Source organism: Pundamilia nyererei, unplaced genomic scaffold, assembly GCF_000239375.1.
Source record: "Pundamilia nyererei isolate P.nyererei 1_Seehausen unplaced genomic scaffold, PunNye1.0 scaffold00070, whole genome shotgun sequence".
NCBI lineage: Eukaryota > Metazoa > Chordata > Actinopteri > Cichliformes > Cichlidae > Pundamilia > Pundamilia nyererei.
Genome location: NW_005187471.1, coordinates 1,276,785 through 1,303,079, shown reverse-complemented (window position 1 = coordinate 1,303,079; position 26,295 = coordinate 1,276,785). Strand labels below are relative to the sequence as shown.

Here is a 26,295-nt window from a genome sequence, read left to right as displayed (position 1 = left end):
ATGCATTAGCAAGGTTCTGCTCTTGTCATATTTTCCTGTCAGATTCAAAACTGAATGATATTTTGTTCCCATTACCGTTCAGCTCAGTCATGCTCATATTCAACCTGCTTTTCATAGGTCACTAGGCTGAGCTGTGAGGCATGAAAGAGAACAAAATCCAAGAAACATACAAAGGAAAAATAAGCGACAAATTTACAGGAAGGAAGTGAAAAATAATGAAAGGCATAAAGAGGAGATTGTGAGAAGTTAAGCGGGTAAGATAATGAGAGAGAGAGAGCCACAGGGATAAAACAGAGGGAGGTAGATAGAGCGAGAAACTGTAGATCTAGGTCAGAAAAGAAAAGCAGTCAACACATGAGTGGAGGAAGGGATGAACAAGCCTCTCGGGCTCAGCGCTTGTCTTTCTGAATGGGACAGATCAGAGAGAGAGTGGGCCATCCCTCTGAGAAAGAAAGAGGAAGAAGGATAAAAACATCATTTTAATACTGTGTGAAATTCTTTTTCCAATATTTATCATCGTAAGGGCTGCAGCTGCTGATTATCAAAGCTCAAAAAAGCTTAATCTCCAATGTGACATCCATTGGATGCACCAGCACCCCAAACCAAGCATTGTAAACAGAATGTTGCTCCGACGACATCAGTGACAGTGAAGTCAGACACCACATAAAAAAGAGGAGCTGGGGTGGAGGTGGGTTGCATAATGGTTTGCAGATGTGCAGCAACCGTAGGCAGACTAAAGCATGTATGCGTGCCATTTAAGAGATTTGCTAGGTGGATATGTTGGTATCATCTGAAACATCAACTGAGGCGGGCTTGCATCAAGATCAACTGATGCCCTGGAATTACATTTGAGCTTGAAGTAGTGGCCTGCTTAAACGAATGCTATGCTTCACAATACATAATGAAAGGATATCTTGCATAACCAACATTCACATGACAGCTTCGAGAACAACACATCAAATACTCGATAATTAAATTTTTGTGTCTTCTGTGTTTTATGCACGCAACCAGAAATGCGAAACCAATAATCTGTGGTTTTACATTGTACTGGCTAATATGTCGCTAATATTCTACTAAGTAATTAACGCACAGACATGTTGGACTGATTATTAATTTTTACACAGCTTATAAATATATTTTAGGTCTAATAGCCAAGCAAACTGTTCCCTCCATTTCAAGTTGTTAAATTAAGTTAGCCTGGCTCCTAGCTTTGATTCTAAATTTAATGTACAGGCATGAGAATGGCACACATCTTCTCATCAAATTCTTGGCAAGCAAGCAAATAAGTAATATATCATAATGTTCAAATACTGCTTTAACCCGTCTCTCTCGGAAGTTCCCAGAACTTAAGATACTTTAATTGCACGTGGTGCAACTAGCAGTTCAAAACCCAAATTATATAAAACAGAAAAGAGGAGAAAAAAAGGAATCGGCAACTATTTATATGCCTGGCATGTTGTTGATGAAACAGCCAATTAACTAATGGTTTTATTACTTTACCTTTGTCTTTCCTTATTCTTTAGATAATGTTATTCACACATCGTCATGTTACCTAATTTGGTAATATTATTATAGCCCAGCCCCAGCCTATTTCTGAATTGGCAAATAAATGAACGGGAGAGGACAAAGACAGAGCAGGAGATGAAGATGAACAGGCCGTGCTAATTCTTTTCTGTTGCTCCTTTCACACTAGGTCATTTAATAAGGCTGGATGGCATTACTGCTGCAGGAAAAAGGAGAAGTGGAGGGAGGGAGGCTGTCAAGGTGGCTCGGAGTAATGAATCTTTATCCAGCTCTGATGATATCCATGTCCACTATGTATTTGACACGTTCTCTCTCTTGCCCTCTCAGCCACTTCGTAACTCCCTCAATCATTCTCTCTCCCGCACTCACCATGTCTTTGTGTGCACATGTGTGGGTGTTTGCAAGAGTTTTTCTGTCAGTGTGAGTAGTAGAAAAAAGGGAGCTCTTATTATGCTTTCTGTGTGTGTCGAAGTGCGTGTGTGTGAGCGTGTGAGAGAGGGTTTCTGGTTTGTAAGTGGCTGTAATTCCTTTGTTGGTCTTCAACAAAGCCAGTCCTTGTGCTTGTGGAATTGGGGCAGTCTGATCCTAATGAGAAATCCCTGGTCAATCTTTCCAGCTCTTTTACTCTCACACAATCTGAACTGCATATTTATATATGAGTGTGGTGTGTGTGTGTGTGTGTGTGTGTGTGTGTGTGTGTGTGTGTGTGTGTGTGTGTGTGTATGTGAGAAAGCGAGAAAAAGAGGCCGATCACAGTGTTCAACCATCCAGTGGTGCTTAGTTTGCATTGTGTGGTGCTGAATTGTGACACAATGAATTATCATATTCAAATCCCAACTTTCTTTTCAGCAATAAATCAGCAAGTTTAAAAGAGTTTTTTCCAGTCCCAGAATAGTTGTGTAATAAAAAATTCAACTCCTGGAATTAATATTCCCTCGTTCAGGGACCTCAGCTGATAGCATATAATAATGTTAACAATATTGGCTGTCATCTTGTGGGATCCCATAAAATGTACCAGCGTTTTGTTGCCACATATAGCTCTTAATATCACTTTCTCAAATGGAAACATACTGCGGTGCCCTTTGAAGTGGTGACAGAAATGATCTGTGAATGATTATATATTATATTATATAACACTGATATCATACTTTCATCCTTAGATCAGCCTTTAGCAGAAGTTTATTTGGAATCCACCTAAACATCAGTTGACCTATTGAGTAACACAACTTTATTTATATGCCTTTTGTTGACCATCAACATTATTTCACTGTTGAATAACATCCAAATCTCATTCAAACAGTGAAAGCTCTCAAGATTTTAATCAGGTAAAGTGAGTTTTGGCGAGCCAGTGGATGCAACTGATCTGCTAAAACAACACGAAAATACAATGTGAAGCAGTGAGAGTGACTAATGACCAATAACAGGGTGCAGAGACTGTAAAATCACTCCTGCAAATGAACTGCAAAGCAATGCAAGCACCAACTTTAAGCTATAATTTGGCACTACTCTTACCAAAGCATTGGTAGCCTGTGTATTTGCTACAGCTTGTTATCAGAATGACCCTTCGATTAAAGCCCTCAGGAGGTGCTTTAGAGCCAGGCCCTGAATGCCATCTGGTTTATAACAATTCTACCAGCAGAACAGTCCTACCCTTGTTTTGTGTGTGCGTGTGTGTGTGTATGTGTGTGTGTGTGTGTTTGGACTAGCGCTGCTAGGCATTTGGGCAGACAATAACATTCTAATCAGCTGAGTTAAGATAGGTGAAAGTAATAGCCATCAGTGGTTTTAGCATCTTTAGCCCTGTTAGCTTCATTAGTTAATCACAGCCACAGATGCTCTGTTGCTAACAAACCACTTGGGCCTTTCATTTGCCCCTCAGCTTCCAATCTCCTGTTTTCTTGCCTCGTAGCTCCCCCAGGCCTCTGCCTAGCCTTGATATTCGGCAACATTCAAGGTCTGCTGATTGGTAGTCTTTATTTCTCTCAGAAACAGATTCGTGTTGTTGACCATTATTTGCAATTCCCATGGCTAGAGTGACAGCAAGGATGATTTCTGATATGTCTTTCCATTTCTGTCGCTTCAACTTCCCAGACTCCACTGTTAAAAGATAATAAATATGCTAGACCTGCAAATTATAATGAGCAAATTTCTTCCTATTATATGGAATTGTTTGTCACAGATTTCATCAAGATAATGTGCGGATTGTATCTTTACAGAAATTACAGATTTTCCTTTTAAACAATGCTATTTCTTGTTTAATCTAAATGTTTTAAGTTCAGTGTGATGACTGAAAGCAAAGGAGGAAGCAAATGTGCTAATGTGCTGCGTTCTTGGAAAAAGTTGCATTGAATGAACATTCACATTTCTGCCTTTTTTCTTGTACTTACTTCCTTTGCTTCTTCCACCAGGGCTGCCATGTTAAGACGGGCCAGTTGGCAGCAATCAAGGTCATGGATGTCACAGGGGTAAGACACACATACATGCACTTTGGCATTTGCTCACACACCCACACGTACCCACACACAGAATATCATCTCAAGTGATTATACCAGTGTTGGGCATGTCATCTAATTATGAGCGATGAGTCAGTGCTAGTGTGTGTGTGTACGTGCACGTGTGTTTGTCTGATGTGGCAGAGAGGAAATGAGGACAGGCCTATTGCCATGGTAATATTAGCTGGAAGTATTAGGACAGCAGTGTGGTCTCAGGCGTGTCTGTAAAGCAGGAGGGAATCTCAGCTATATTTAGAGAGCCTCCCTGTCAGCACTTAGCTGCCAGCAAAACAATAAAGCACTGCAGGAATTAAGCAACAATGGAAATGATAAATGAATGAATCAGTCAATAAAAGCCTGAATGAATGATTAAGGGAAAAGGGTGCAAGGTATATGAAGGATGAACGAAAGAGTAAAAAGGGGAAAAGAACAGATGTTAAAAATAAAGCATGACGACATGACTAAAACTATATGAATGGCTGCATATGTGTAAATCTGTGGCAATAAATGAATGACCGTGTTAATTACTAATGACAATTAAATGGAAGCAAAAACCAAATTGATAACTTAATGATCTGCTGTTGTAGAAAAAAATCTGCTTAGTGAAACAAATGTCTTTGTTTTTTCACCAGTGAGCACTAAAAGGAATTAATCAAGGCACAATTTTCTGACGTTGTAAATAATAAGCAAGTCAATAAGTGACACATTCTTATAAACAACTGGCTTTGTGGCAGTAGCTCCCTGAAATGAAAGTAATTAAAAGTTAATGCTGTTATTGTGGATAATTTAGGGCCCAGCTGTGTGCTTTGCAACAACACTTTTCAGACTTTTAATGGATTCAAAATGAAAATCCATCAGCAGCTTCACTCTCTGTCCATATCACATTGAGCTATTTGATGGGTCGCAAATGGAGACTGTGGTCTAATTGCTTTTAATTTTTCTGTGTGGTAAAAGGATGAGGAAGAGGAGATTAAGGCAGAAATTAACATGCTGAAGAAGTACAGTCACCATCGGAACATCGCTACCTACTACGGAGCTTTCATCAAGAAAAATCCCCCTGGCATAGATGACCAGCTATGGGTACGGCATTATTTGAGTGTGTTTTGTTTTTTCTGTGTGTTTGGATGGTCATTCATGTGTGCATCACAGGAGGAGAGGATGACAGGTCTGGAAAAAGTCGTGGTCCATTTCTTGCTTTTCTGCTATATGAATGCATGCACTCATGCGTGCAGTGAACGTGGGTTTGTGTGAATTGGAAATGCATATATGGTATATATACTTAATGTATCAGTGAAAGCTATAAGCTATAAGTAGCTAAATCAATGTGAGGCTGGCTGGCTGCTGCTGCGATAAATCATCTGTTAACGCCATCTAAGGGAGCTCTCTCATCTCTAATCCCTCAGCATTCATCACACAACAGTTGGAGCAGACACACACAAACATATGTAGATACACAAAGCAGCCAAATGTATTGCCTGCATAATTCTCCCTGACTCAACATCGGCCCGTTTTTCCTCGAGTATGTTAGTGATCATAACAGTATCTTAGTGGGCTTTCACATGTGTCATCCTCATGCATTCCTGAGTGTGTTCCTTTGTGTGTCTGAATACATGGGGACAGCCATGAAGAGAGGAGTTCTGTTGTCTGTTCGGTCCAGCATGATGATGATGACGATGAGGCTTGAAGCGCAGCCAGAACTGACCAACTGAACTTTTGCCTGCTACTCTCCACAGATGTAGAGAGGAGAGGAGAGAATAGACACATTGTGTTTGGGTCAAGAGATGGACTTGATTCATTCCTCTGATCTCATGACCCCATCGAGTCAGTTTATGCCTGTAGTTTCTGCAGTCTGTGTGGGGTGTGTGTTTGTAAGGAGTGACAGAGACAGAAAGTCTGCAACACTGTTGGCTGTTTGTGTCAGTGTGTGTGAGCTACACGTGTACTGCTCTATTACTAGAGCTGGTAAAGTGGGACATGGCTCTTTGATTGTATGCACATGTGTTAGTACTGGACTATAAATGTTATATGAACACATCAAAGAGAGTGTCGCCAAGGTTTTCTTACTTTCCAGCCAAAAATGTGATTCCTTAATCTCCACATGCACAGAATTACTTGGCTTTGCTACAGTTTCCTCCCAACAGGCTTGGAACTATTGATGCATATTTATTAATGACCTGACTGTATAATATTGGCTCTCTCGTACTTTGATAATAAGGAAAAAAGTGTTATTGGTCAGTTAAGCAGAATACAGAAGAAAAGATTACATTCATAAGTAAACAATTGGTATTGGAGGTTGCTTTATGAGAGTTACTGGGTTAGAAAAGATAAAGACAAGGTCGCTTGCTTCCAGTCAGTAATTGACCTTGTATCTGCATATGTGTGCATGTGTGCATGTAGCTGGTCATGGAGTTCTGTGGAGCTGGCTCAGTGACAGACTTGATCAAGAACACCAAGGGCAACTCTCTGAAAGAGGAATGGACTGCTTACATCTGCAGAGAGATTCTCAGGGTAAGTAACCTTGTTGGCAGCTTTCTCTTTCAGAGAAATGAAATATTTTTTTCTGGATTCTCTGATTTTGTTTGTTTTCTTTGTTCTCAAAGACTGATGCAAGAGCAAGTGAGCCTGCCGACAGTCATTGAAAACCGCATCAATCTGTCACTATAGTGGAAAATCAGAGAGTAATTTCAAAAGGGCTGATTCTTGAAAGGGCATAATCCAAACTGAAAAAACCCCACATTGTCTTAAACTCATAAAGTACGCACGGGGATAGTTATATGCGACAATTCTTGGTTCAAAACCTTTATACTTCTTTTAAATGACTGTGTGTTAAATTATCGATGCCCAGCCTGTTATTTGAGAGCAATCAGACGCTGATTGGTTTCTATGATGTCTCTGTTATGAACTGTTCTTCTTGGGAAATTGTACCCATTCTACCACATCTTGTCTCTGCTATCTGTTATGGTACGTTTTAGCTGCCGAGGGCTGATGTCTCCAACAGAAAACAGCAGTATCACTGCATCTTGTCAGTTAAGCACAGTGCTGCTCTGAACAATGATTTCCTTTTATTCACTTTTTTCTTTCTTTTTTTTTTCCAACCCTCGCCTCGCAATTTCTCGCCTCATGTTGTGGTTTCTGTTTTCGCTCTTTCTGCTGCCTCTGCCCCGTCACATTTTTTTCTATTTCTCCTTCTTTCATCCCTCAGTGCTTTTAACATTTTTTTTCCCCGCAGTTTCTACCAATTTCTCCATCTTACAGCTTGATTTCAAATCAATGCAACAATGCAACTTTTTAAAAGTACAGATCGCGTTTAGTTCCACAGCTCTAACCCAAGAGCTGATAGTCTTGCTCAAGGACACTTCCTTTTGGAAATGAGTGTTTTATGTAATAATTGTCACGATTTGGCTCATTGTTACAGAGCTTTCCTTCACTTTGTGTCTCTGTCATTGTCTGCAGGGTCTGACTCATCTCCATCAGCACAAGGTCATCCACAGAGACATCAAGGGACAGAACGTCCTGCTGACTGAGAATGCAGAGGTCAAGCTAGGTCAGTCTGTCATCTAACTCCACTTCACAAAACTGCTTCAGGATTGGGAGGGCAGTATGGAGTATAAAGTTTCAGATGGTTCCTGCTTCTTTTATGCTGGATGCCAAACTACAAAACCTTTTGTAGCTCTGCCACTGTCCATGATGCAAACTGCTGAAGACATGACTTGCTCTCTCTCTTATTAAAACCAAGATGGGATCTGTATGTGTGCATTTGTAAACTGGGCTATCTATTGTAGGGTATGTTCTCTCTCATGGAATTTAGTAAAGCTCACTGGTTTTGTCTGTGTGTGTATTTGTGTCATGACTTTCTAGTGGACTTTGGGGTTTCAGCCCAGTTGGACAGAACAGTAGGAAGGAGAAACACATTTATTGGGACACCATATTGGATGGCGCCAGAGGTTATTGCCTGTGACGAGAACCCTGAGGCCACATATGACTTCAAGGTGATTTTTCAATCTCCTTTCCTCTAAAGATTCGTAAACCCACTAAGGATTTTGATGACTTGTGCTATTTGTGTTTCTTTTGCAGAGTGATTTATGGTCACTGGGAATCACAGCAATAGAGATGGCTGAGGGAGCACCACGTACGTACCCAAAGAATAACCTATGTCTCTGTTACACATCATTTCTTAGTGCTTCCACAGTAGATCACTGTAATCAGGAGTCAGATCATTATTCAGTCCAGGATACTCCAACCCATTTTAAGTCATAATTTTAACGAAGGCAAAGGAGTGGATATAAAATCATGTGTCACATTGTTGGGCCGCTGCCCAGAGTTTGGTCTGTTATGCGTTATTTTCCTCTTTGAGGTATTTGAACACAGTTGTCATCATTAAGGTGACAGGCCTTGTATCCACCCTTCAGTTAATTTTGGTTCAGTAAAAAATAACTTATTTTCAAGCTACAGTTTATAACTGATCACAATCTGCAGAAAGGACCTAATTTTGTTTTGATATAGTTGAGCGATTATTAGCATGCTGGCTCTGACTATATGCCATGATAATGTTTAATACAAATACCTAAAAGCATTCGCATCTCTCTTATTTTGAACCTTTAGCACTCTGTGACATGCATCCAATGAGAGCCCTCTTCCTCATTCCACGCAACCCTGCCCCCAGACTCAAGTCAAAGAAGTGGTGAGTGTGTATCACATAATTGCAGTTCGTGTTTGCAGATACTTCAGAGCAGCAGTGCCAGTAGCAGAGAAACAGCGAAAGGTTTTTTTTTTCATTTTTGCTGAGACGTGTGTGTACGTGTGTTCAGGTCAAAGAAGTTCCAGTCATTCATAGAGAGCTGTCTAGTAAAGAGCCACAGCCAGAGACCCAGCACAGAGCAGCTCCTCAAACACCCATTCATCAAGGACCTGCCCAATGAGAGGCAAATTCGCATCCAGCTGAAGGATCACATCGACCGCACCAAGAAGAAGAGAGGAGAGAGGGGTGAGCGACAAACTGTGTTGTAGATGTGTGCATGTTTGGATTCTGCATGCAGACAACAAAGTGAAAGTTATGCTTACACTAATTGGAGTGACATACTAGGATATTAAAATGTTTTCTCTGAATTATGCCCCACTGTGACTCATCCCTCCAAGCTGTAGTTTCTATTCATTTGGACACACCTGTGCTTTCTTGTATTTTCAAAGTGTAATTCTTGGCACATGCTCCAAATATATTTTGGCACAAGTAGTTAAGATCAATAAAGATTTGGTTATCTTGCTTTATTTTTAATTGAGCGTAGCATTACTTCAGGCGTAACTAAACGTCAGACTTAACCTGCCATCTTGGTTCCTTAGCTGATGACAACATGTCAGTGCCAGCACACATACGCTGATAGGTTAGCTGATACATCCTATCATCCTATTGGCAAATCTTTTAAATAACACACTATTTAACTTGTTTTAGCCTGGATACAGTCATGTTTGCCACTATAAGCTGCTTTTCAGCCTGGCCTCCCTCTGATTCTACATTTTAATAAATGCAGTGAACCACATGTTGGTTGAAACTGACAGCCCTGCTTAAGCGAGTCTCACTACTGGTTTCCATATATGTGGGAAGGGTGGGGTGGCTTCAAGTTATTAGTATCAAAAATAAACTACTAGAGATGGAAATAGCAATCTTTCTTTGACCAAAGTTGTTGTAAGGGAAATGTGAAGCAGCAGTATAGTGCGTTCACATGGACTTATTACATGTCTATTATGCCTAGTAAGTAAAAAGAAATCAGGCTCATTTGACTGCAGCACAATGAACACCGCCACTAATATAGACCAGTAACAGCAAGATTTAAGCATATTAAATCTTTCCAGCTGAAAAACAGCAAGCACACAGATTTAGTGTATGACTGAGATACTTTCTCAGAGATACGCAGTCACATTATGAATAATGTTTCACATTAAGGATGAGCTGTTAAACACTTTCAGACAAATGCACAAATTCTCACTTATGCCGTTGATTTCATGGTTTTCAACAAGGCAGAAAATAAAAGTGACAGACTTCCATTAAACTCCATTATGACACAAACACACACTGGCGAGTGTCGGAGTGATAGACTGGCACTCGCATAAAGTATTGCACCAGAAAGAACGACATTAACCGCTTCAGGAAACAACACACTGCAGAGCGGACGTCGGGATGATGTATCGAAATATCTTGCCATTGTAGAGGCTGTGACTTCTCCAGCTGTCACTTTGTCACATTCAGAGGACCAGTCCATGTGCATGCGTCTGAGGAAGAGCTGGGCCTTTTATATGACTGCTGTTTTTTAAGGCCCTTTTTGACTGAAGGAGCTCTGAGCTAATGTTCTCCACCCCACCGCACACAGTAAAATGACAATTTATACTCTTATTCAGTGGCTAAGAGAATGTGCCTTGAAGTGACGATGATCTGGGAATGGCAAAAACGTGAGCAATTTGTTACGAACAGAGGTAGTTAAAGTGAAAAATTCAGAACGTGAAGTGCCTTTGCTCTGTGCTGCTTATTACCTTACTAAGGTTTTATTGTTTTTACTCTTTGCTGCTTCTTTTTTATTCATTCTTACTTGCCTCACTCTATCTCCCTGCCCACCAGATGAAACAGAATATGAGTATAGTGGCAGTGAAGAGGAGGATGAAGACAGAGACAGTTGTGACCCGAGGTCAGTGTTTTTACAAATGCGCAGATATGAACATTAACATGTTCTGCCCAACTTCACCCAACATAGACTTGGTCTTTTTCACTGTCCACCTTTCCAGCTCCATCATCAACATCCCCGGGGAGTCAACCCTGAGGCGAGACTTCCTGCGCCTACAGCTCGCCAATAAGGAGCGTTCAGAGGCCCAACGGCGGCAACAGCTGGAGCAACAGCAGAATGAGGAGCACAAGCGCTTACTGTTGGCTGAGAGACAGAAACGCATCGAAGAGCAAAAGGAGCAGAGGAGGCGACTGGAAGAAGTAAGAGAGAATGAAGTGAAGGCAAAGCTTTGAAAGTATACTGTAGCTTTTCAAACAACAAAAGCTACAAAGATACACATGCATAAAAATTTTAAGCTACAAAATATAGTAGGTCAGAAACCAACAAAAAAAGAAGAAGAAGAAGAAGAAAAACGATCCAAAATTCATTGGAAAGTCTAAGGAATGTCAGCTTTTAATTGTTCTTGTTTTGCAGCATCTGTTAATCAGACACTGTTAGTCAGTGTCCAGTTTAATTACAAACAGAATGCAAAAACTTGTTTGGATATTTGCATATAAATGGTAATAATCAATGCTTATCAATACCCATCATCATCACTGAAGTTTTCCAAAACAGGATTTCAAAGGGACTGAAAATGATTGAAGGCCAGTCTCTTCGTAATATTTAATGGCTTCTGTTTCAATGGACGCTTCTCTTGTTTCATGGCTCCTCCACTAGCTGGATGAAAGAACAATGATGTGTTAAGTCCAAGCCTAGCTGTCTGACAGCTATACTTACAAATTGTGAACAATTATCAACTTTTGTGGGAGTTACCCATCTGGGAACGACCTCTATCAACAGTGCTTTTGCTATGACATCTTTGTTTCATGTTGCGAAGGCCTCCACCCAGATATAACGTCTCAGCCATAATAAGACAATATTTCTTACCAACACTGGGAGCGAGCTTTATGAAATCAGTCGTGACAGGTTTAAATAGTGTGGCTCTGGGTGTGCCACTTGGAGCGGTTTTACTGAATGCATTGCTGGGGCATGCGTGCAAATATTGAAATTTTGAAGATATGCTACAAACTGAATGAGTACACAAAAATGGCAAAAATGCTATTCATTAAATCAAACGTGAATATAGAACTACTTGGAAGTGGTGCAAATAGAGTAGTTGGTTTAATTACAACCTTTGGGCCCCACCTCAGCTGAATTACATTTATCTACAGAAAATATGTAAGCATGTTACCATCAATAACCTAGTTTTCTTATTAGCAATACATCTGACAAATTCAGGTATTTTTTTCTAAATTAACAGTCACCACAAATTAACATCACTACTATGTAAATAACGTTTCTAATTGAACCATTTTCAATAATGTTTGTGTCCACTGTCAAATAGTTTATTATCTATAGGAAAGAATATTTGGTTCCACATATTTAAATTTGCAAAACACAATTTTGGTAGAGAAAGAATGACATTTATACACACACTTACACACAGACACAGTCAGAGCTTGTTCCCCAATGTCCCTTTCTTAGTTCCAGAGAGCAGGCTTACAGAAGGAAATCCTTAGCCCATAATCTGTGTGCTCTCTGTGGGTTTCCCCAAGGATTTGCCTTCCAATGCACCTCTAAGCACCATGACTAGACTTAACTTACATGAACCCACCACTTCAATGGTGTCTGTGTCTTTGTACGCGTGACCAAATACACACATTAGTTAGAATTTGAGCCCGCATATGTTTGTATACTCATTTCCTGTGTTATTATCCTAGAAGTTGTAACACGTACCCAAAAAAGTGTGCCAAACAAACATGATTTCCTGATTTGTGTTCACTGTGATGATCCTTAATCTTTGTGCGTTCCTGCTTTCCTGACAACAGCAACAGCAGCGTGAGCGTGAGCTGAGGAAACAGCAAGAGAGGGAACAGAGAAGACGTTATGAGGAAATGGAGCAGCTCCGTAGAGAAGAGGAGAGGAGGCATGCAGAAAGAGAACAGGTCCATACTTGTACTGCAAAACATGTATTTGTCGTGCGACAATGTAATGCAACGGATATGTGAACCACGATGTTGGGAGTTAGCCTAGAATTCCTCAAACTAATTACACATTGGTATAATACAGTTGCATAATAGGAAAGGACATTTCTTTCTTTATTTGTACATTTGTAATGCTGTTTTAAATTAATCTTTACTTTTAATCTGGCTTCATTACTTGCTAATATAAAATTATATAATTATATATAGAAGCTCAATGTTTGAGTCATGAATCAAAATTAAAAGTGCTGAACTAAAAGCACTGTTACATTACACGGAGGTTGCTTAAAGCCTTGGTGGAAACTCATCCCCGGAGTTTCTTTCTCTAAATCCACAGCTTGTCCCTCAGTGATTTGTTTTTCTTCAGTATTTGTTATGTCAAAATGAATATTTATTTTTTTCTAGCTTCATCAGCTGCATGCCATTGTTTTGATAAAAAACCTCAAAAAGTAAAAGTATAGAACATAAAAGCACTAAAAGTTGTTACATTGGATAGAGGTGCCAAAAACCTTGGTGGAAACTCTAAATCCACGGCTTGTTTGTGTGGCAAAAATATAAATATTACATAACAAAATTGTAGAGCCCCTCCCATGAGATATTACTTTGCACCTTTTTTTTTAGAATGCAAAGAAAGCTGTTGCGGCATTTTCAGCATAGAAATTTTTGCAGCGTTATAGGGATGGACAATTTTAGAGTTTTTTATAGATGCATGCAGTTTGATTGTTCTGTATCTTTCCTCTTACTTGTCTCTTTCTCTCTTTTAACATCTTTTTCTCTTGTCCTCTCTGTGAACCTGAACTGCAGTTCAGCCTTGTATTTTTTGTCTATCCTACTCAATGTTTATCGCTCTGCTGCTCTCCCGCCACGCTTCTCAAGTCTTTTGAAAAGATAACTTCAATCTCTTTTTTTTCTCATTTTCCCTTTGTAACACATTAAAATTGTTTGAGGATATAATATCTTTTATTATTATCTTTTCTCCTCATTGAAAAGAACCACAGGAGATTATATTCTCTATTCTATTCTGTTCCCCCCTTTCTGTCTTTAGCTTTCTTCTCTGCCTGTATATAAATGTTCAGATCTCCAGATTTTTCTCTCAATCTATTTCTATCTCCTTGTGCCGTCGTGCTGCTCAGGAGTATATCCGTAGACAGCTGGAAGAGGAACAGAGGCAGTTAGAGATTCTCCAGCAGCAGCTACTGCAGGAACAGGCATTACTGCTGGTAACCACAGCCCTCCCACGTGCTACAACTGCTCCCCAACTGTGCTGTGTGATCCCTGTCCCCACTGCATGCACCTGAATGGAATATATATTCTTTGGCCTATTAGCTACGGATTTGAGCAAAAACATTTTCCTCTGAAATTGATTCGGATCACTGAACGCATGTGCAGTATCATTTAGTAGTTGGCTGGATCTCAAAGGATTTTACAGAAAAAAAGACTTCTGTTTTGACTGCCCTGTTATGTCATGCAAAGAAAATGTAGGACACTGTTGTTTTCCTCAGTGCCCTGCTCTTTTTTTAAGAGTATTTCCTTTTAGTATTTGTATACTGCATCACTCATGCACTTTAGAGCTAAAAATTGAAGACTGACAAGTTTGAAAGGAAACCTTTTGAGATCCAAAGGCCACAAAAATGACCCTAGTGCCAAAATCCAGTGCTGTGCTATGTCATTATTCTTGTGCCCATCGCTCCAATACTTACATTCCTCTTCCCTGTTTTTCCTGCAGATTTTGTTTGGTTTTTTGCCAGAGCTATATGTAGAAAGTCTGTTTGTGTTCCATATTGGGTTAATCCAATGGTCAGTTTGTATGTTTGTCAGGTCTGTTATGTGAATGCATGACTCAAATCTGACACTATGTGGAAGACTGTGTCACACAAAAAGTATTTTCAAATACAATCAAAAGGGAAATATTGTGTATGGACTTTCCTCCCATTTATTCAAGCCATTCTGAACCCTTAAATTCTGCACATGTAGGGAGGGATAATGATCATTAGAATACGCATCCACTGTTTTTCTACCTGACTTTATAAATGCACTGAAAGTTCCGTAATACCTATTGACCTAAATTTTGTGTCGATATCTACTGGTACCTCATCTGCCTCAGCCGTTTTCCCTTGTGCTAATTTGTCTTTGTGTCTTTGCTCCCATATAAAATAGTTTCCTCTTTTTTGTTTCTCATCTCTTTCCTTCTTGCCATTCACCCTCTACCTTTCTTTCTTCAGGAGTACAAGCGCAAGCAGATTGAGGAGCAGCGGCAGGCAGAGCGGCTACAGAGGCAGCTCCAGCAGGAGAGAGCCTACCTGGTGTCTTTACAGCAGCAGCAGCAGCAACAGCAGCAGCAGCAGCAGGACGGAAGACAAGCAGAGAAGAAACCGCTTTACCACTATAAGGATGTCGTTAATCCTAACGACAAGCCTGCCTGGGCTAAAGAGGTAATATACATGGCATGCAAAGCTATGCATGGTCTTTTGAACTTGCTTGTCTTCCATGAAGAAAGGTTCTGAGCACCAGGTCTGTGTACTAAATGTTTTTATGCTGATGTCAATAATGTATTTAAAGTGAACCTCAACCAGTTGCCTTCTTGCATTGTGGTTATCTTATTTAGCAGGTTGTACTAGAAGCAGGAACTTTGTGAGGAGAGTAGTGGAGAAACTTTGCTTTTTGAATTGAAACACCCTTTTAAAATGAATTCTGTTTCTTTAATAATTACGCTGTGAAGTGTGCTTTGTGTGTGTCTGTGTTGCTTAATGTCCTCTGACTGTGACCCCTAGGTCCCGAAGCAGCAGCAGCATGCTCATGGTAACCCACCTCGTTCCCGCCTTCGACATCATCAGTCATTCAACCAGCCTCAAACTTCTAGCTCTCACGGCCAATCTAGACCTCAGGCGCCTAAGCGTACTCTGTCTCATTCTCCCCAGCTTCTCTCCAGCCAGCTTCCCCATATATGTATTTCAGTAGACCCTGGTGAACCCCTAGATCCAGAGTTGAAGCTGGAGATAAGCCAGCAGGTCAAAGAACTTAGAGCTCAGAAACACAATCGAAGGGGGCGTAGCCCAGGGTATGTCCTAGAGCACAGTAAGTCTGTTGACCAAGGGCTCAATAAAGGTCCTGTCAAGAGCCCCAAACAAGGCTCGTGTTATCTACCAGAGCCTAGCAGTCAAAATGGGAAGCATAGAGATAGATGTCTATCTGTCACAAGTCAGCCAACCATTAAGGAGCTAATGTCTCAAGAGTCACAGCTTAAGGCTCGACCTCATCCGATATCTCCAGGACAGACCCAGAATCCCACGCCTTCCAAACCCGTGTCCTTAATGGTTAGTGCCCATCGACGTGGCAGGTCACACTCACCCTGCAATAGAATAGATGTAGACATAGAGCTTTATAATCCGGGAGGATGGCACAAATCGTTGAGGCAAAGCGTGAGCCATGACAGCCTTACAATGCACTTGGACTCAAAGGCAGTTGACCAAACTGACCTACTCTCTCAGTCCTTCCCTGCAAATGCTCTCTGTTCTGCCCTATCTAAACACAGGAACTCCTACTCACCTGCTCCCAGCAGTAGCAATCTTCTCCAAGTCCCTGATAACAATCACTTACTTTCCCCTCATTCCGATAGGGGCATGACCTCTGAGACATGGAGGCAACATGCAATTAGAGGTAGTTCCTCTATGTGTGATCTTAGTGCTTCTGCCCCTGCAGGGTTACTAAAAAGAAGCATGAATAATATTATTTCAATGAGTTCAAACTCTCCATCCCCTTGGTTGTGCCTTTCTCCTCGCAGCTCTTCTCAAATTTTCTGCACACAGTCCTCCACATCCTCAGTGTCGCCGTCCACATCCCCAGTATCGCCATCCAGCAGTTTCTTCTCTCCTCCATTCTCCCCTGAGAGCCCTGGGTTCAACACAGAATCTCCTTATTACCCCACCTTAGTCTTGCCTAACCAAACGTCATTTCCTAACAGTTCACCTCACTGCTCCCCACAAGGCTCTCCCTTTGGATCCCAATCCCAGATCGCCAGGTCTGTTGGAGCAACAGAGTGCTAGACTCTGCTCCAGCACATGTATATAAGACCACACACACACACACGCACACACACACGCACGCGCACTTGTACTTCTATATTTGTGATTACATAAATGCTCCACTCTACTCATTTTAACTACTGGAGCATATCAAGTTTTTGTATTACTTCTATGGCTCAGATATGACCTTGATAAATTTCTAAAACACTGCTTGACATAACAGTCAAAAGTACCAAATTTCCCACAAAGACAGAGGTACAATTGGATACATGCAGAATGTTCATACTCAAGCATACAGACAGTAAAATGTACATTTCCACTTTTGTCCCTATAAAGCTTATATATATATTCTTCTTACTGTTAGTAACACATTTAATTATTCATTCTATATAGCTCGTATTATTTATGGGCTTAAGATCAAGGGGAGAGGTGCCTGTGTTCAGTTATAGTTTAATACCACTTTGTAGATACAGTAGCCTAGTTAGCTAGACCACTCATTCCCCCCTGCCTGCCCCCTCAATGCCCCTGCCACCCAGTTTCCCAGAGGGCACCGTGATGAGCCTACTTCTAGATATCTTGGATTTGATGGCATCAGGGAAAACCCACCCATCTCATCTTCCAGTTAGGTCAGTCAACCAGTAAATCATATCCTAGCCTGGTGATGGGTGCTGGCCAAGTGGTGGTGGGATCCTTTTAATAAGCCCGAGATGCCTTTCTGGCGACCTATTCTTCTTCCTCATCTCATACAGTATTTTTTTCTGTATGTAGATGGAACATTGCCAACAGCTAACCTCCAATATTCTCTTCTCTCTGTAATAGAAAGAGTTTTTGGGTGGTAAACTTATGACAAACACAAAAAAATGAAATATGCACTACCCAAAAGGTTTTTCTTCATCTTTTTCTAATCTCTCTTTTCTTGTTGTTTAGTCAATATACTAACCTTGATTACACTCCACAGATCAAACTTCGATCTCAGCAGTACTTCACCTAAACCACTGAATGTTTTTCTTTCAGTTATTTGCAGACTGTTGGTCTAAATCTGATTCCATCATCCGTAGTTGCATTTCATTCAAGGAACTAACAAAAGCTGTTTGATGCTGTAGATGTCAAAGTTGCAACGTTGTAGTTGACCTTGTAGCAGGCACCTAACAGATTTGAGGAATGGCTCGGTATCGCATAGTTGTTTTGAACCAGGTCATAATCTGAAATAATCCTGCTAGATTATGTGAGCTCCTGTGGATTTAGAGAAAGCTTTTAAAGAGAAAGGCACTCTTGTTTACCTTGGGGCTGTTGAAACTAGAACCCGCTGAGCCATCACTCAACCCTGAAACTACAGATGGGTAGAGTGTTTAGAGTGGAAAAGTGTGATTTTGGCAGCTGGGTGTATCCCTTGGAACATTCTCCTATTGCACAGCAGATAATCTGATAATCAGATTACACTGGCAAGAGGAGCTTCCTGCCCCTTTCACACACAGATGTATTTACTTTGACACACGTGAGCACAGTTCAGTGGAAACGGACTGGAATTACACAAACACTTCAACATTGCGTTGTGCTTACGTGGTTCTTTTATTCTGTTTTGAATGTGGCATCTGATAAAGCAGATTAAAAGCTATACTTAAACTTTCACTACAGCCATCAGACACTCTTACTCCTCAACATGGAGAAACGACACCACAAACAACTTAATTGAGACATAAATTAGTCAGACGCCCAATCTGTTTGTGAATAAAAGACCTATTCTTTGTGCAAAACAAAATCTTTGTGTTATTGTTGGCCTGCTGGTTTACCCTGATAAGGACTTCTGTGGAAGTCTGGCATGGCTCACCTGTGTTATTATTGCATAGAAGAGACGGTTAAGACTGGTTTTAACTCGAAAAACAAGACTTCACTTAGTCACACAGAGTCCTATCATGTCATTAAAACAATGTGCAATATAAAGAGAGGCTCTCGTAAATTTCTTATGTAATATCCATCAATCCATCAGTCGCACACTTCTACATTGCGGTTGTTGTCACCGCAGAGAAGAGTGATGTTTAAGATTGTCTAGTGGCTTGTAGAGGTGCATGGGTGTGGGGGTGGTGCCCATTGTGGATCAGACATGGTGACTGGCTGTGTTGTGTGCTTCACTGTGAGTGACAGTCGTATGTGACCTGCCTCAGGTGGAGGAGCGATCTAAGCTGAACAGGCAGAGCTCTCCAGCACTGCAGCACAAAGTGTCCAACCGCATCTCCGACCCCTCCCTCCCACCCCGCTCCGAGTCCTTCAGCAGCGGGGGCATGCAGCCTGCCCGCACCCCACCCATCCACCGTTCCAACGAACCACAGGTGTGTGTGTGCGCGCGCGCAAAAAGAGGCACTTTCACCTTTCGTGCCTTCTCTCACATATTGTTGTCCACCTCACCCTTAACCATCCTTTGTCCATTTCACTCACACTGTTAAACTCTAACTGACTTCATCAATGTGTTTATCCCCACAGATGGCTCACCTGGTTCCTGTGAAAACCCACACTAGCTCCATGTCTGGCTCTCAGTCTCTGCAGGACCAGAAAGACTCAGCTCTCAGTGAGAGTGTGAGTGTGGGCTCCCCCAGGCCTGAGATGCCTCGTCAGAACTCAGACCCCACTTCTGACACTCCGGGACCTCCACAGCGCAATGCTGGCAGGGAGGAACGGGACCGTGACAGGGATCGAGATCGGGATCGGGACAGAACCGCTTGGCTGAGAGAGGAGGACATCCCACCCAAGGTTGAGATTCATAATCAGAAATGAAGGCTAAGAATATTTGGTATCTTTTATTAACCTGTGTTTATGCTTTTTATTTATTGTTTCAGCATTTTTTGAACTCTGTGTTTAAATATTGCATAGTGTAGTATACTTGCAATTTTATTAATAATCCTGTTTTAAATGAATGTTGGCCTCTCCAGCTGCTTGACAAAATTCATGCTATACTGTACATCATGGTGTCTTACCATTTCCCTCTTTGCCATGGATCGGTAGTGTACTTTACAAAGACGAGGATACATGTTTTGAACATTTTTCCAGGAGAAAAAGCAAAGTTTTATCTTGTTTCTGTGTTTGTCCAGGTACCCCAACGGACCACTTCCATCTCCCCAGCCTTGGTCAGGAAAAACTCTCCTAATGGAGGAGTAGGTCTGAGTCCTCGGACAGGTTCTCAGCTTATAAGGGCAAGGTAAAGGGCAAAGTAGCAAACTGATTTTGAATTACTTTCTGTAACATTTCCCATGTGTTATTCCTTAGTGTGTTTAAACAGAAATAAAAACTTGTATTTATTTGTACTTTTGTATGAGGATACTGCGTATTTAAAAGGTCTGCTTTCATCCTTTTTCAGCAACCCTGACCTGCGGCGCTCTGAACTCTCTTTGGATGCTATGCTGCAAAGAACCTCTTCCAACTCATCATCTTCCTCGTCCCCTTCATCTCAGGGGGGTTCAGCTGAGAGGAGAGGTATAAAACCTCAAGCTCTTAAACACATAATACAGGCTCATAAGACACATAAAAAACCTAATCTGGCAAACATCAACATCAAGTGAATGCTTGTAAGTAAACCAGAAAAAAACCAATGTGTAGGCAGAGGATCACACATACTGTGTATGCGTACCTCCACATACATTGACATGGATTTCGAGTCTATCAGCAGGACATTGCAGTTCTGCACCGATCAACCTGTCTGATGTGCCCTGTTACTCTGGGCCTCTGGAGAGGTTGAAGAGAGGAAATGAGAGAGGGGGATAGAGAGAAGCGCAGAGCGAGGTGTCAAACAACAGGCCAGAGGGATATCTAAGATATGCATGGATTTCCCTCTGACAAACACATAGAAAGGTTGAAGTACCTTGATATTAGTTGGATTTATTTTTCAACTCTGTTGACAGAAAACAGTCTTAAAGATGGAATAAATACAGATGGAGAAAAATAAAAAAAATTCTAATGAACGAGTTTCGCAGTAAATTAATATCTAGATTTGAGTTAAACTGCTAATTTTCTTTTATTCGCCATTTTTTGTTTTGGTAGGTCAAAGCAAGCAGGAGGGATCCCCTCTAGGAGCCAATCAAGAAGCAAAGCTCAAGCAGGAGGAGGGACGTGAATCAACAAGACCCAGCAGACCTGCCGTGAGTCAAACAACACAGACACACAAAGAACCTCTTTCTGTCACAGGCATCTCCTCTCTGGGAATCTTTTACAGGCCTCCTCCTCTCTTTTTCTACTATTCACTTGATCTTTCTTTCTCTTCCCATCTCTTTCTTCTTCTATTCTTCAGAGCTATAAGAAAGCCATAGATGAGGTTAGTGAATATTGCGCCCCCCCTCCCGTTTCCTTTATTCTGGTTTTCCTTTGATCTTCAGAGGCCCTTTTCTTCCCCTGGCATGATGGAGTTAGTGGGTTTCACAAGAAGATGATGTTTCCTTTTTACGCTGACATATCAGGGTGTAATGGCAATAGCAGTGCATGTGTGCTTCTACACACATACCTGAGAGAGTGTATATTTGGATGCGTGCCTGTGTGAGTTTGCATGTGTTGAGTGGGGGCGTGTGTGAATATGTGTGTACTGCAAAGCACCTGAACAGTCTTTGAATTTCTTTTCCTGTTTCTCCATTATCACGGTTACTGGTCAGGAGGAGCTGGTAAGCGCACCGTGTGTAATAATCCTCCCCCTGTCTGCATGATTTGGTCTGATCCATCTGCTTGGGTGATGGGGAGGCGAGGGAGGGGAGGAACCATGGGCCAGTTGGCATGGGGGCGATTGGTAGAGTGGAGTAATTCTGCACTCCAGTACTTTATAAAGCTTGATTATATGTCTTTCTCTGTTCTTATGACTTGTGTTCTCAAGGGTCGTACTTGCTTGTGAGTGAATGAAAGTGCTGATTTTGATCAATCCTCATGTTGAAAGTTAGAATTTAACTGTTAAGATTTTTTAAAAGTGTACTGCCAGATCAGCACTCTTGTTCCACGGCTCTTGTGTACAGGCTCGGATTGCTATGTGACAACAATTAAGTTGGCCTTTAGTCTTGATGGTCATTATTTGTCTGAATCTTTGACCCTCTCCGTTTCCTTTGCCCGTTGTGTGTGATTTGGTCTCTCAGTCTTGAGGTTCTGAGACTGAATGAAATCACCTTTTCTCTCCTCTTTTGTCCTTTGTTCACAGGACTTAAGTGCATTAGCTAAGGAACTCAGAGAACTAAGGGTAGAGGAGGGAAGCAGACCTCCAGTGAAGGTAAAATGACAACTGTAAATTCTCTAAATTCAAACATAAATAAAAAGTTGAGGATGGAAAATAGACAAAGCTAAAAGCCTGTTTATGTTGTGACGTTAATCAGGTAGAATGGTAGTGACAAATCTTCATGTAGAGATAACGGGCAAAACAAAGTTCTCTTTCGTTATTAAACAGTGCAAATTTAAATTAGACTCTGTCATGTTAGATATCTCTGACCACTGCTACAATACAATTTTAAATTGTAATTAGCCGATGGGATTCAGTCTAAAAGAAACATTGCTTTAAATATATTTTTGCTTATTTATAGTAATCTCAGGTTAATCGTAAAGCTACAAGTTGTTTGAATTGCTTAACATTTTTTTAGGTTCAACCTAACTTAAAAGTGACTGTTATTTTGTGTTAAAAATGTTTTTATATATATTAAAAAGAACAGAATATGTGTATCTATGAGATCTAACAATTGTGTTTGCAGTGCAATTTCTTCTTCACAAAAATCCTTAATTTGTTTCTATTAAAAAAGGGGGGAAAAAGATCTTGCTAGGCAAAACAACTTATAATAATAACTGACCTATAATGACTTTCTTCAGCCTTCACTGACACTGCTGACTGCACCACTCTGCCCCACTTCTCTTTACACGGCTGAGCAGAAACCATACCCCACTACCACACTTGCATCCATATCTGCTATTTTGCAGTCTATTTCATTTTTGCTGTTGTTGCCAAAATTGATGATGCATTTGTGCAATAGTGCCACCAACTGCACATTAGCAGAACAGCATGAAAGATCTGTGTTCTCTTTCCCACATTCTTCACTGATCGCACAATATAAACCAAACCGTATATATCTGGTGCAGTCTAAATGACTTCTAGAGGGAATCAGATACAACCGTAAATCTTCTCTTATCAGTGTTTCTTCTCAGTGGTTCGAAAGTAAATTTTTCTCTCTACGTCTTGTTCATTGACACAGGTGACAGACTACTCGTCTTCCAGTGAAGAATCAGAGAGCAGCGATGAAGATGGGGAGACAGATGGAACTGTTGCTGTGAGCGATATTCCCCGCATAATGTACGTTTTCGCCTTCATGTTTTCTCTCTTTTGCTCTGACATGCTAGTGTTCGTAGGTTTGGGATTAGCACAATGCCAGTAGCATAGTAGTTGGTTTAATTTTAAATGTAAATATTTAAGTCTCTGTATTTTTCTTGCAGGCCAGCAGTGCAGAGTAGTGGAGAGTCATATGGAGGGTTGACAGAAGACTCTCTGGGAGATGCCTATAACAGCTCGAAGGACAGTACTCTAGTAATGAGAGAGGTGACGAATATGCATGCACACACTCAAACATGCTTACACACTTACACAACTGTTATTGCTGTAGAGCAATATATTCTTTTGTGCTCATCTTTCTGTTCTCCTAACTTCTCTTGATATTTATATGTCTTTATTTGTCACACAGGCAGAGGAGAGGAGGAGAGGAGGTCATAGTGAGAGCAATGGGTTTGGAAATCATGGTAACCATGGTAACCTCCCTGACCTGGTGCAACAGAGCAACTCCCCGTCAGCGACGCCCACCACAGCCCTGCAGGAGCTCAGCGACATGGCTGAGGTGAGACACGGGCACAAATTGCACACTTTAACAATGATTTCTGTGTGTTTATGTCACACTAGGCAGACTGTTGTTGGACTTACTGATTGTTTTGTGTCTTACAGTTTGGTGTTGGTGGGTCCAAAGCATCATTTACTCCATTCGTTGATCCACGGGTCTATCAGACCTCCCCAAGTGATGACAATGAGAACTCAGCAGCAGGTAGTTGGATATTGTAGAGTTTTAGTTAAATGTCAGTCAGTGAACTCCATCTTTGAAATCAGCTGTTAGTGGAAAAAGGCATTTCTTATCTGTCATCATTGTTGCCAAAATCACATATTCCCTTCTGTCTTTGTTCGTCTTTGTCTTGGCAGCCATGTTTGCCAATGAGCTGCTGAGGCAGGAGCAGGCACGACTAAATGAAGCCAGGAAGATCTCTGTGGTAAATGTCAACCCCACCAACATCAGACCCCACAGTGACACGCCAGAGATCCGCAAATACAAGAAACGCTTTAACTCCGAGATCCTTTGTGCTGCACTCTGGGGTAGGACGGTGTAGCCTTTATCTTACCCACGACAGAAAGCAAAATATTCTATTTGTGTGCTTTTGTTTGCTTTTCTCTGACTCCAACTCTTATCCGTACACGTTTAGGTGTGAATCTACTAGTGGGGACAGAAAATGGTCTCATGCTGCTCGACCGAAGTGGACAGGGAAAAGTTTATAACTTGATCACCAGAAGGCGTTTCCTACAGATGGATGTACTAGAGGGCCTCAATGTGTTGGTCACCATATCTGGTAGGTTTAATATGCGTACAGTATGCACAACTCGCTCATACCTGTACCTTAAGTTACACTTTCTGTAACAGACATTAAGGTAGTAAAAGACATGTTGCCAAAATCTGTTTCGTAAGTAGCTTTTTATCTCATTTTTTACAGAAAGAGGTCATTTGTTTTTGATTCTTTCATTAATTTATTTTTTGTTTTACAAAAAATTTGATTATTATCATTTTAATACTAATTTGATCGATTTCATTTTCCTGTTTGCCCCTACCTTCACAGGGAAAAAGAATAAGTTGCGTGTCTACTATTTATCCTGGCTGAGGAACAGAATATTACATAATGACCCAGAAGTAGAGAAAAAGCAGGGTTGGATTACCGTAGGAGAACTGGAAGGCTGTGTGCATTATAAAGTTGGTAAGTGTCTGTTTGTATGAATAAAAATAAAGTTTAATTTGAAGGGCCATTGTAGTTAAAGTGGTATTATCTAACCTGTTGTGAAATTTATAAACCAAAATTAAAATGGGTAATATAATTTGCTGCTGATTTTGACGAATACCTTGGAATTTTCTCAAACCCCAACTTGTTGAAGGAGCTGATGTGCAAGAGCTTTCTTGAGAATTTTAGAAATTAGTCAGTGCTTGGAAATGAATCCATTGTATCTATGGTGAGAGTTTTAAGAAGCTATGAACTACATGAAAGAGTCAATTTGATAACAGACCAAAGCAAAGGGTGCGATCTTAGCCAGAATCTTCTCAAGAAACCTGGCAGGAATCATATCAGATGGCCAAGAAAAGGTGTGCATAGGAGATATTTGGGAGATCTGCCATGCAAATAGCTGGGACAAGGATTAAGCAATACTTAGAAGGTAAAATCTAACAACATAAGTCTCTTAAGAAATCCCAACCAGCAAATGTTGTGGGAGCACGAACCTAAATAAAGAGTTCCTTGATACTAAATAAATAAAACTGAGTGTTCATTATATACACTGGGCCAATGTAAGGCCACTTCTAATTTCTTGTTGTCTTAAATGTGTCTTTGTCATGTTTGCAGTCAAATATGAGAGGATCAAGTTCCTGGTGATTGCTCTGAAAAATTCTGTGGAAATCTATGCCTGGGCTCCAAAACCCTACCACAAGTTCATGGCCTTTAAGGTAAAGAAGTAAAAACTGAAATGACATCAGTGCTCAAAAACATACTGGACACACGCATAAGTAGAATGCATGTCTACTGCGTGCACAGCATGTGTATACATTTATATGAAGTTTATATACTATATATGACTGCTGGCCTTGTAAATTACAGTTTCATGGATTGACTTTATGATTTTATTTCTGTTTCTTTGATCGCGCCTCCCTTGACTATGTGTCATTCTCTTTCAGTCATTTACAGACCTACAGCATCGTCCCCAGCTGGTTGACCTGACGGTAGAAGAAGGTCAGAGGTTAAAGGTCATCTATGGCTCCAGCGTGGGCTTCCATGTCATTGATGTGGACTCAGGCAACCCTTACGACATATACATTCCCTCACATGTAAGTACAAGACTACTTTCTAAATATGTCTAAACATGTTTTATCAATGGGACTCTTTCTGTAACCATCCACATCTCACTCCTAAGTTTTTTTAACCGTTACCTGCTTATTGCCGCTTGAGACAACGCTGACTCATCTGTTGTTTCATGAGGATTGACTCATGTTGGTTCTGGCAATACAATTTACTTGGATGATTGAATGTCATTTTTTGTAGTTTGCTTCACTTGGTGTATAGTACTTGGATTATCTTTGTTAAGAAATCAGGTTGTTCATGTAAACTGCTTGCTTTTATCACAGAGCATAAAGAAGGAACACCTACTTACGGGGTGATCGTGGCTCAAGAGTTAGGAGTTCGCCTTGTAATCGGAAGGTTGCCGGTTCGAGCCCCGGCTCGGACAGTCTCGGTC

At 40.9% G+C, this 26,295-nt stretch overlaps 1 protein-coding gene across 9 annotated transcripts in view; it reads left to right on the top strand.

Annotated features, from left to right (window-relative positions):
* tnika (TRAF2 and NCK interacting kinase a) overlaps positions 1-26,295 on the top strand; it is a 55,315-nt gene that overhangs the window by 22,500 nt on the left and 6,520 nt on the right. Inside the window, exons 3-32 of one of the 9 annotated variants that reach the window (XM_005736600.1) lie at positions 3,933-3,989; positions 4,971-5,096; positions 6,414-6,524; positions 7,470-7,560; positions 7,875-8,005; positions 8,091-8,145; positions 8,619-8,697; positions 8,825-9,000; positions 10,624-10,690; positions 10,788-10,986; positions 12,595-12,711; positions 13,881-13,967; positions 14,970-15,179; positions 18,932-19,096; positions 19,248-19,514; positions 19,853-19,959; positions 20,119-20,234; positions 20,799-20,896; positions 21,046-21,069; positions 21,401-21,409; positions 21,931-21,999; positions 22,967-23,064; positions 23,205-23,307; positions 23,450-23,599; positions 23,704-23,800; positions 23,953-24,123; positions 24,231-24,374; positions 24,639-24,773; positions 25,410-25,510; positions 25,739-25,888. In XM_005736600.1, the coding sequence (XP_005736657.1) occupies positions 3,933-3,989; positions 4,971-5,096; positions 6,414-6,524; positions 7,470-7,560; positions 7,875-8,005; positions 8,091-8,145; positions 8,619-8,697; positions 8,825-9,000; positions 10,624-10,690; positions 10,788-10,986; positions 12,595-12,711; positions 13,881-13,967; positions 14,970-15,179; positions 18,932-19,096; positions 19,248-19,514; positions 19,853-19,959; positions 20,119-20,234; positions 20,799-20,896; positions 21,046-21,069; positions 21,401-21,409; positions 21,931-21,999; positions 22,967-23,064; positions 23,205-23,307; positions 23,450-23,599; positions 23,704-23,800; positions 23,953-24,123; positions 24,231-24,374; positions 24,639-24,773; positions 25,410-25,510; positions 25,739-25,888 (3,510 nt within the window). The remainder of the gene's footprint in view (positions 1-3,932; positions 3,990-4,970; positions 5,097-6,413; positions 6,525-7,469; positions 7,561-7,874; positions 8,006-8,090; positions 8,146-8,618; positions 8,698-8,824; positions 9,001-10,623; positions 10,691-10,787; positions 10,987-12,594; positions 12,712-13,880; positions 13,968-14,969; positions 15,180-18,931; positions 19,097-19,247; positions 19,515-19,852; positions 19,960-20,118; positions 20,235-20,798; positions 20,897-21,045; positions 21,070-21,400; positions 21,410-21,930; positions 22,000-22,966; positions 23,065-23,204; positions 23,308-23,449; positions 23,600-23,703; positions 23,801-23,952; positions 24,124-24,230; positions 24,375-24,638; positions 24,774-25,409; positions 25,511-25,738; positions 25,889-26,295) is intronic. The other 8 variants (XM_005736603.1, XM_005736604.1, XM_005736601.1 and 5 more) reach the window with 8 other exon arrangements.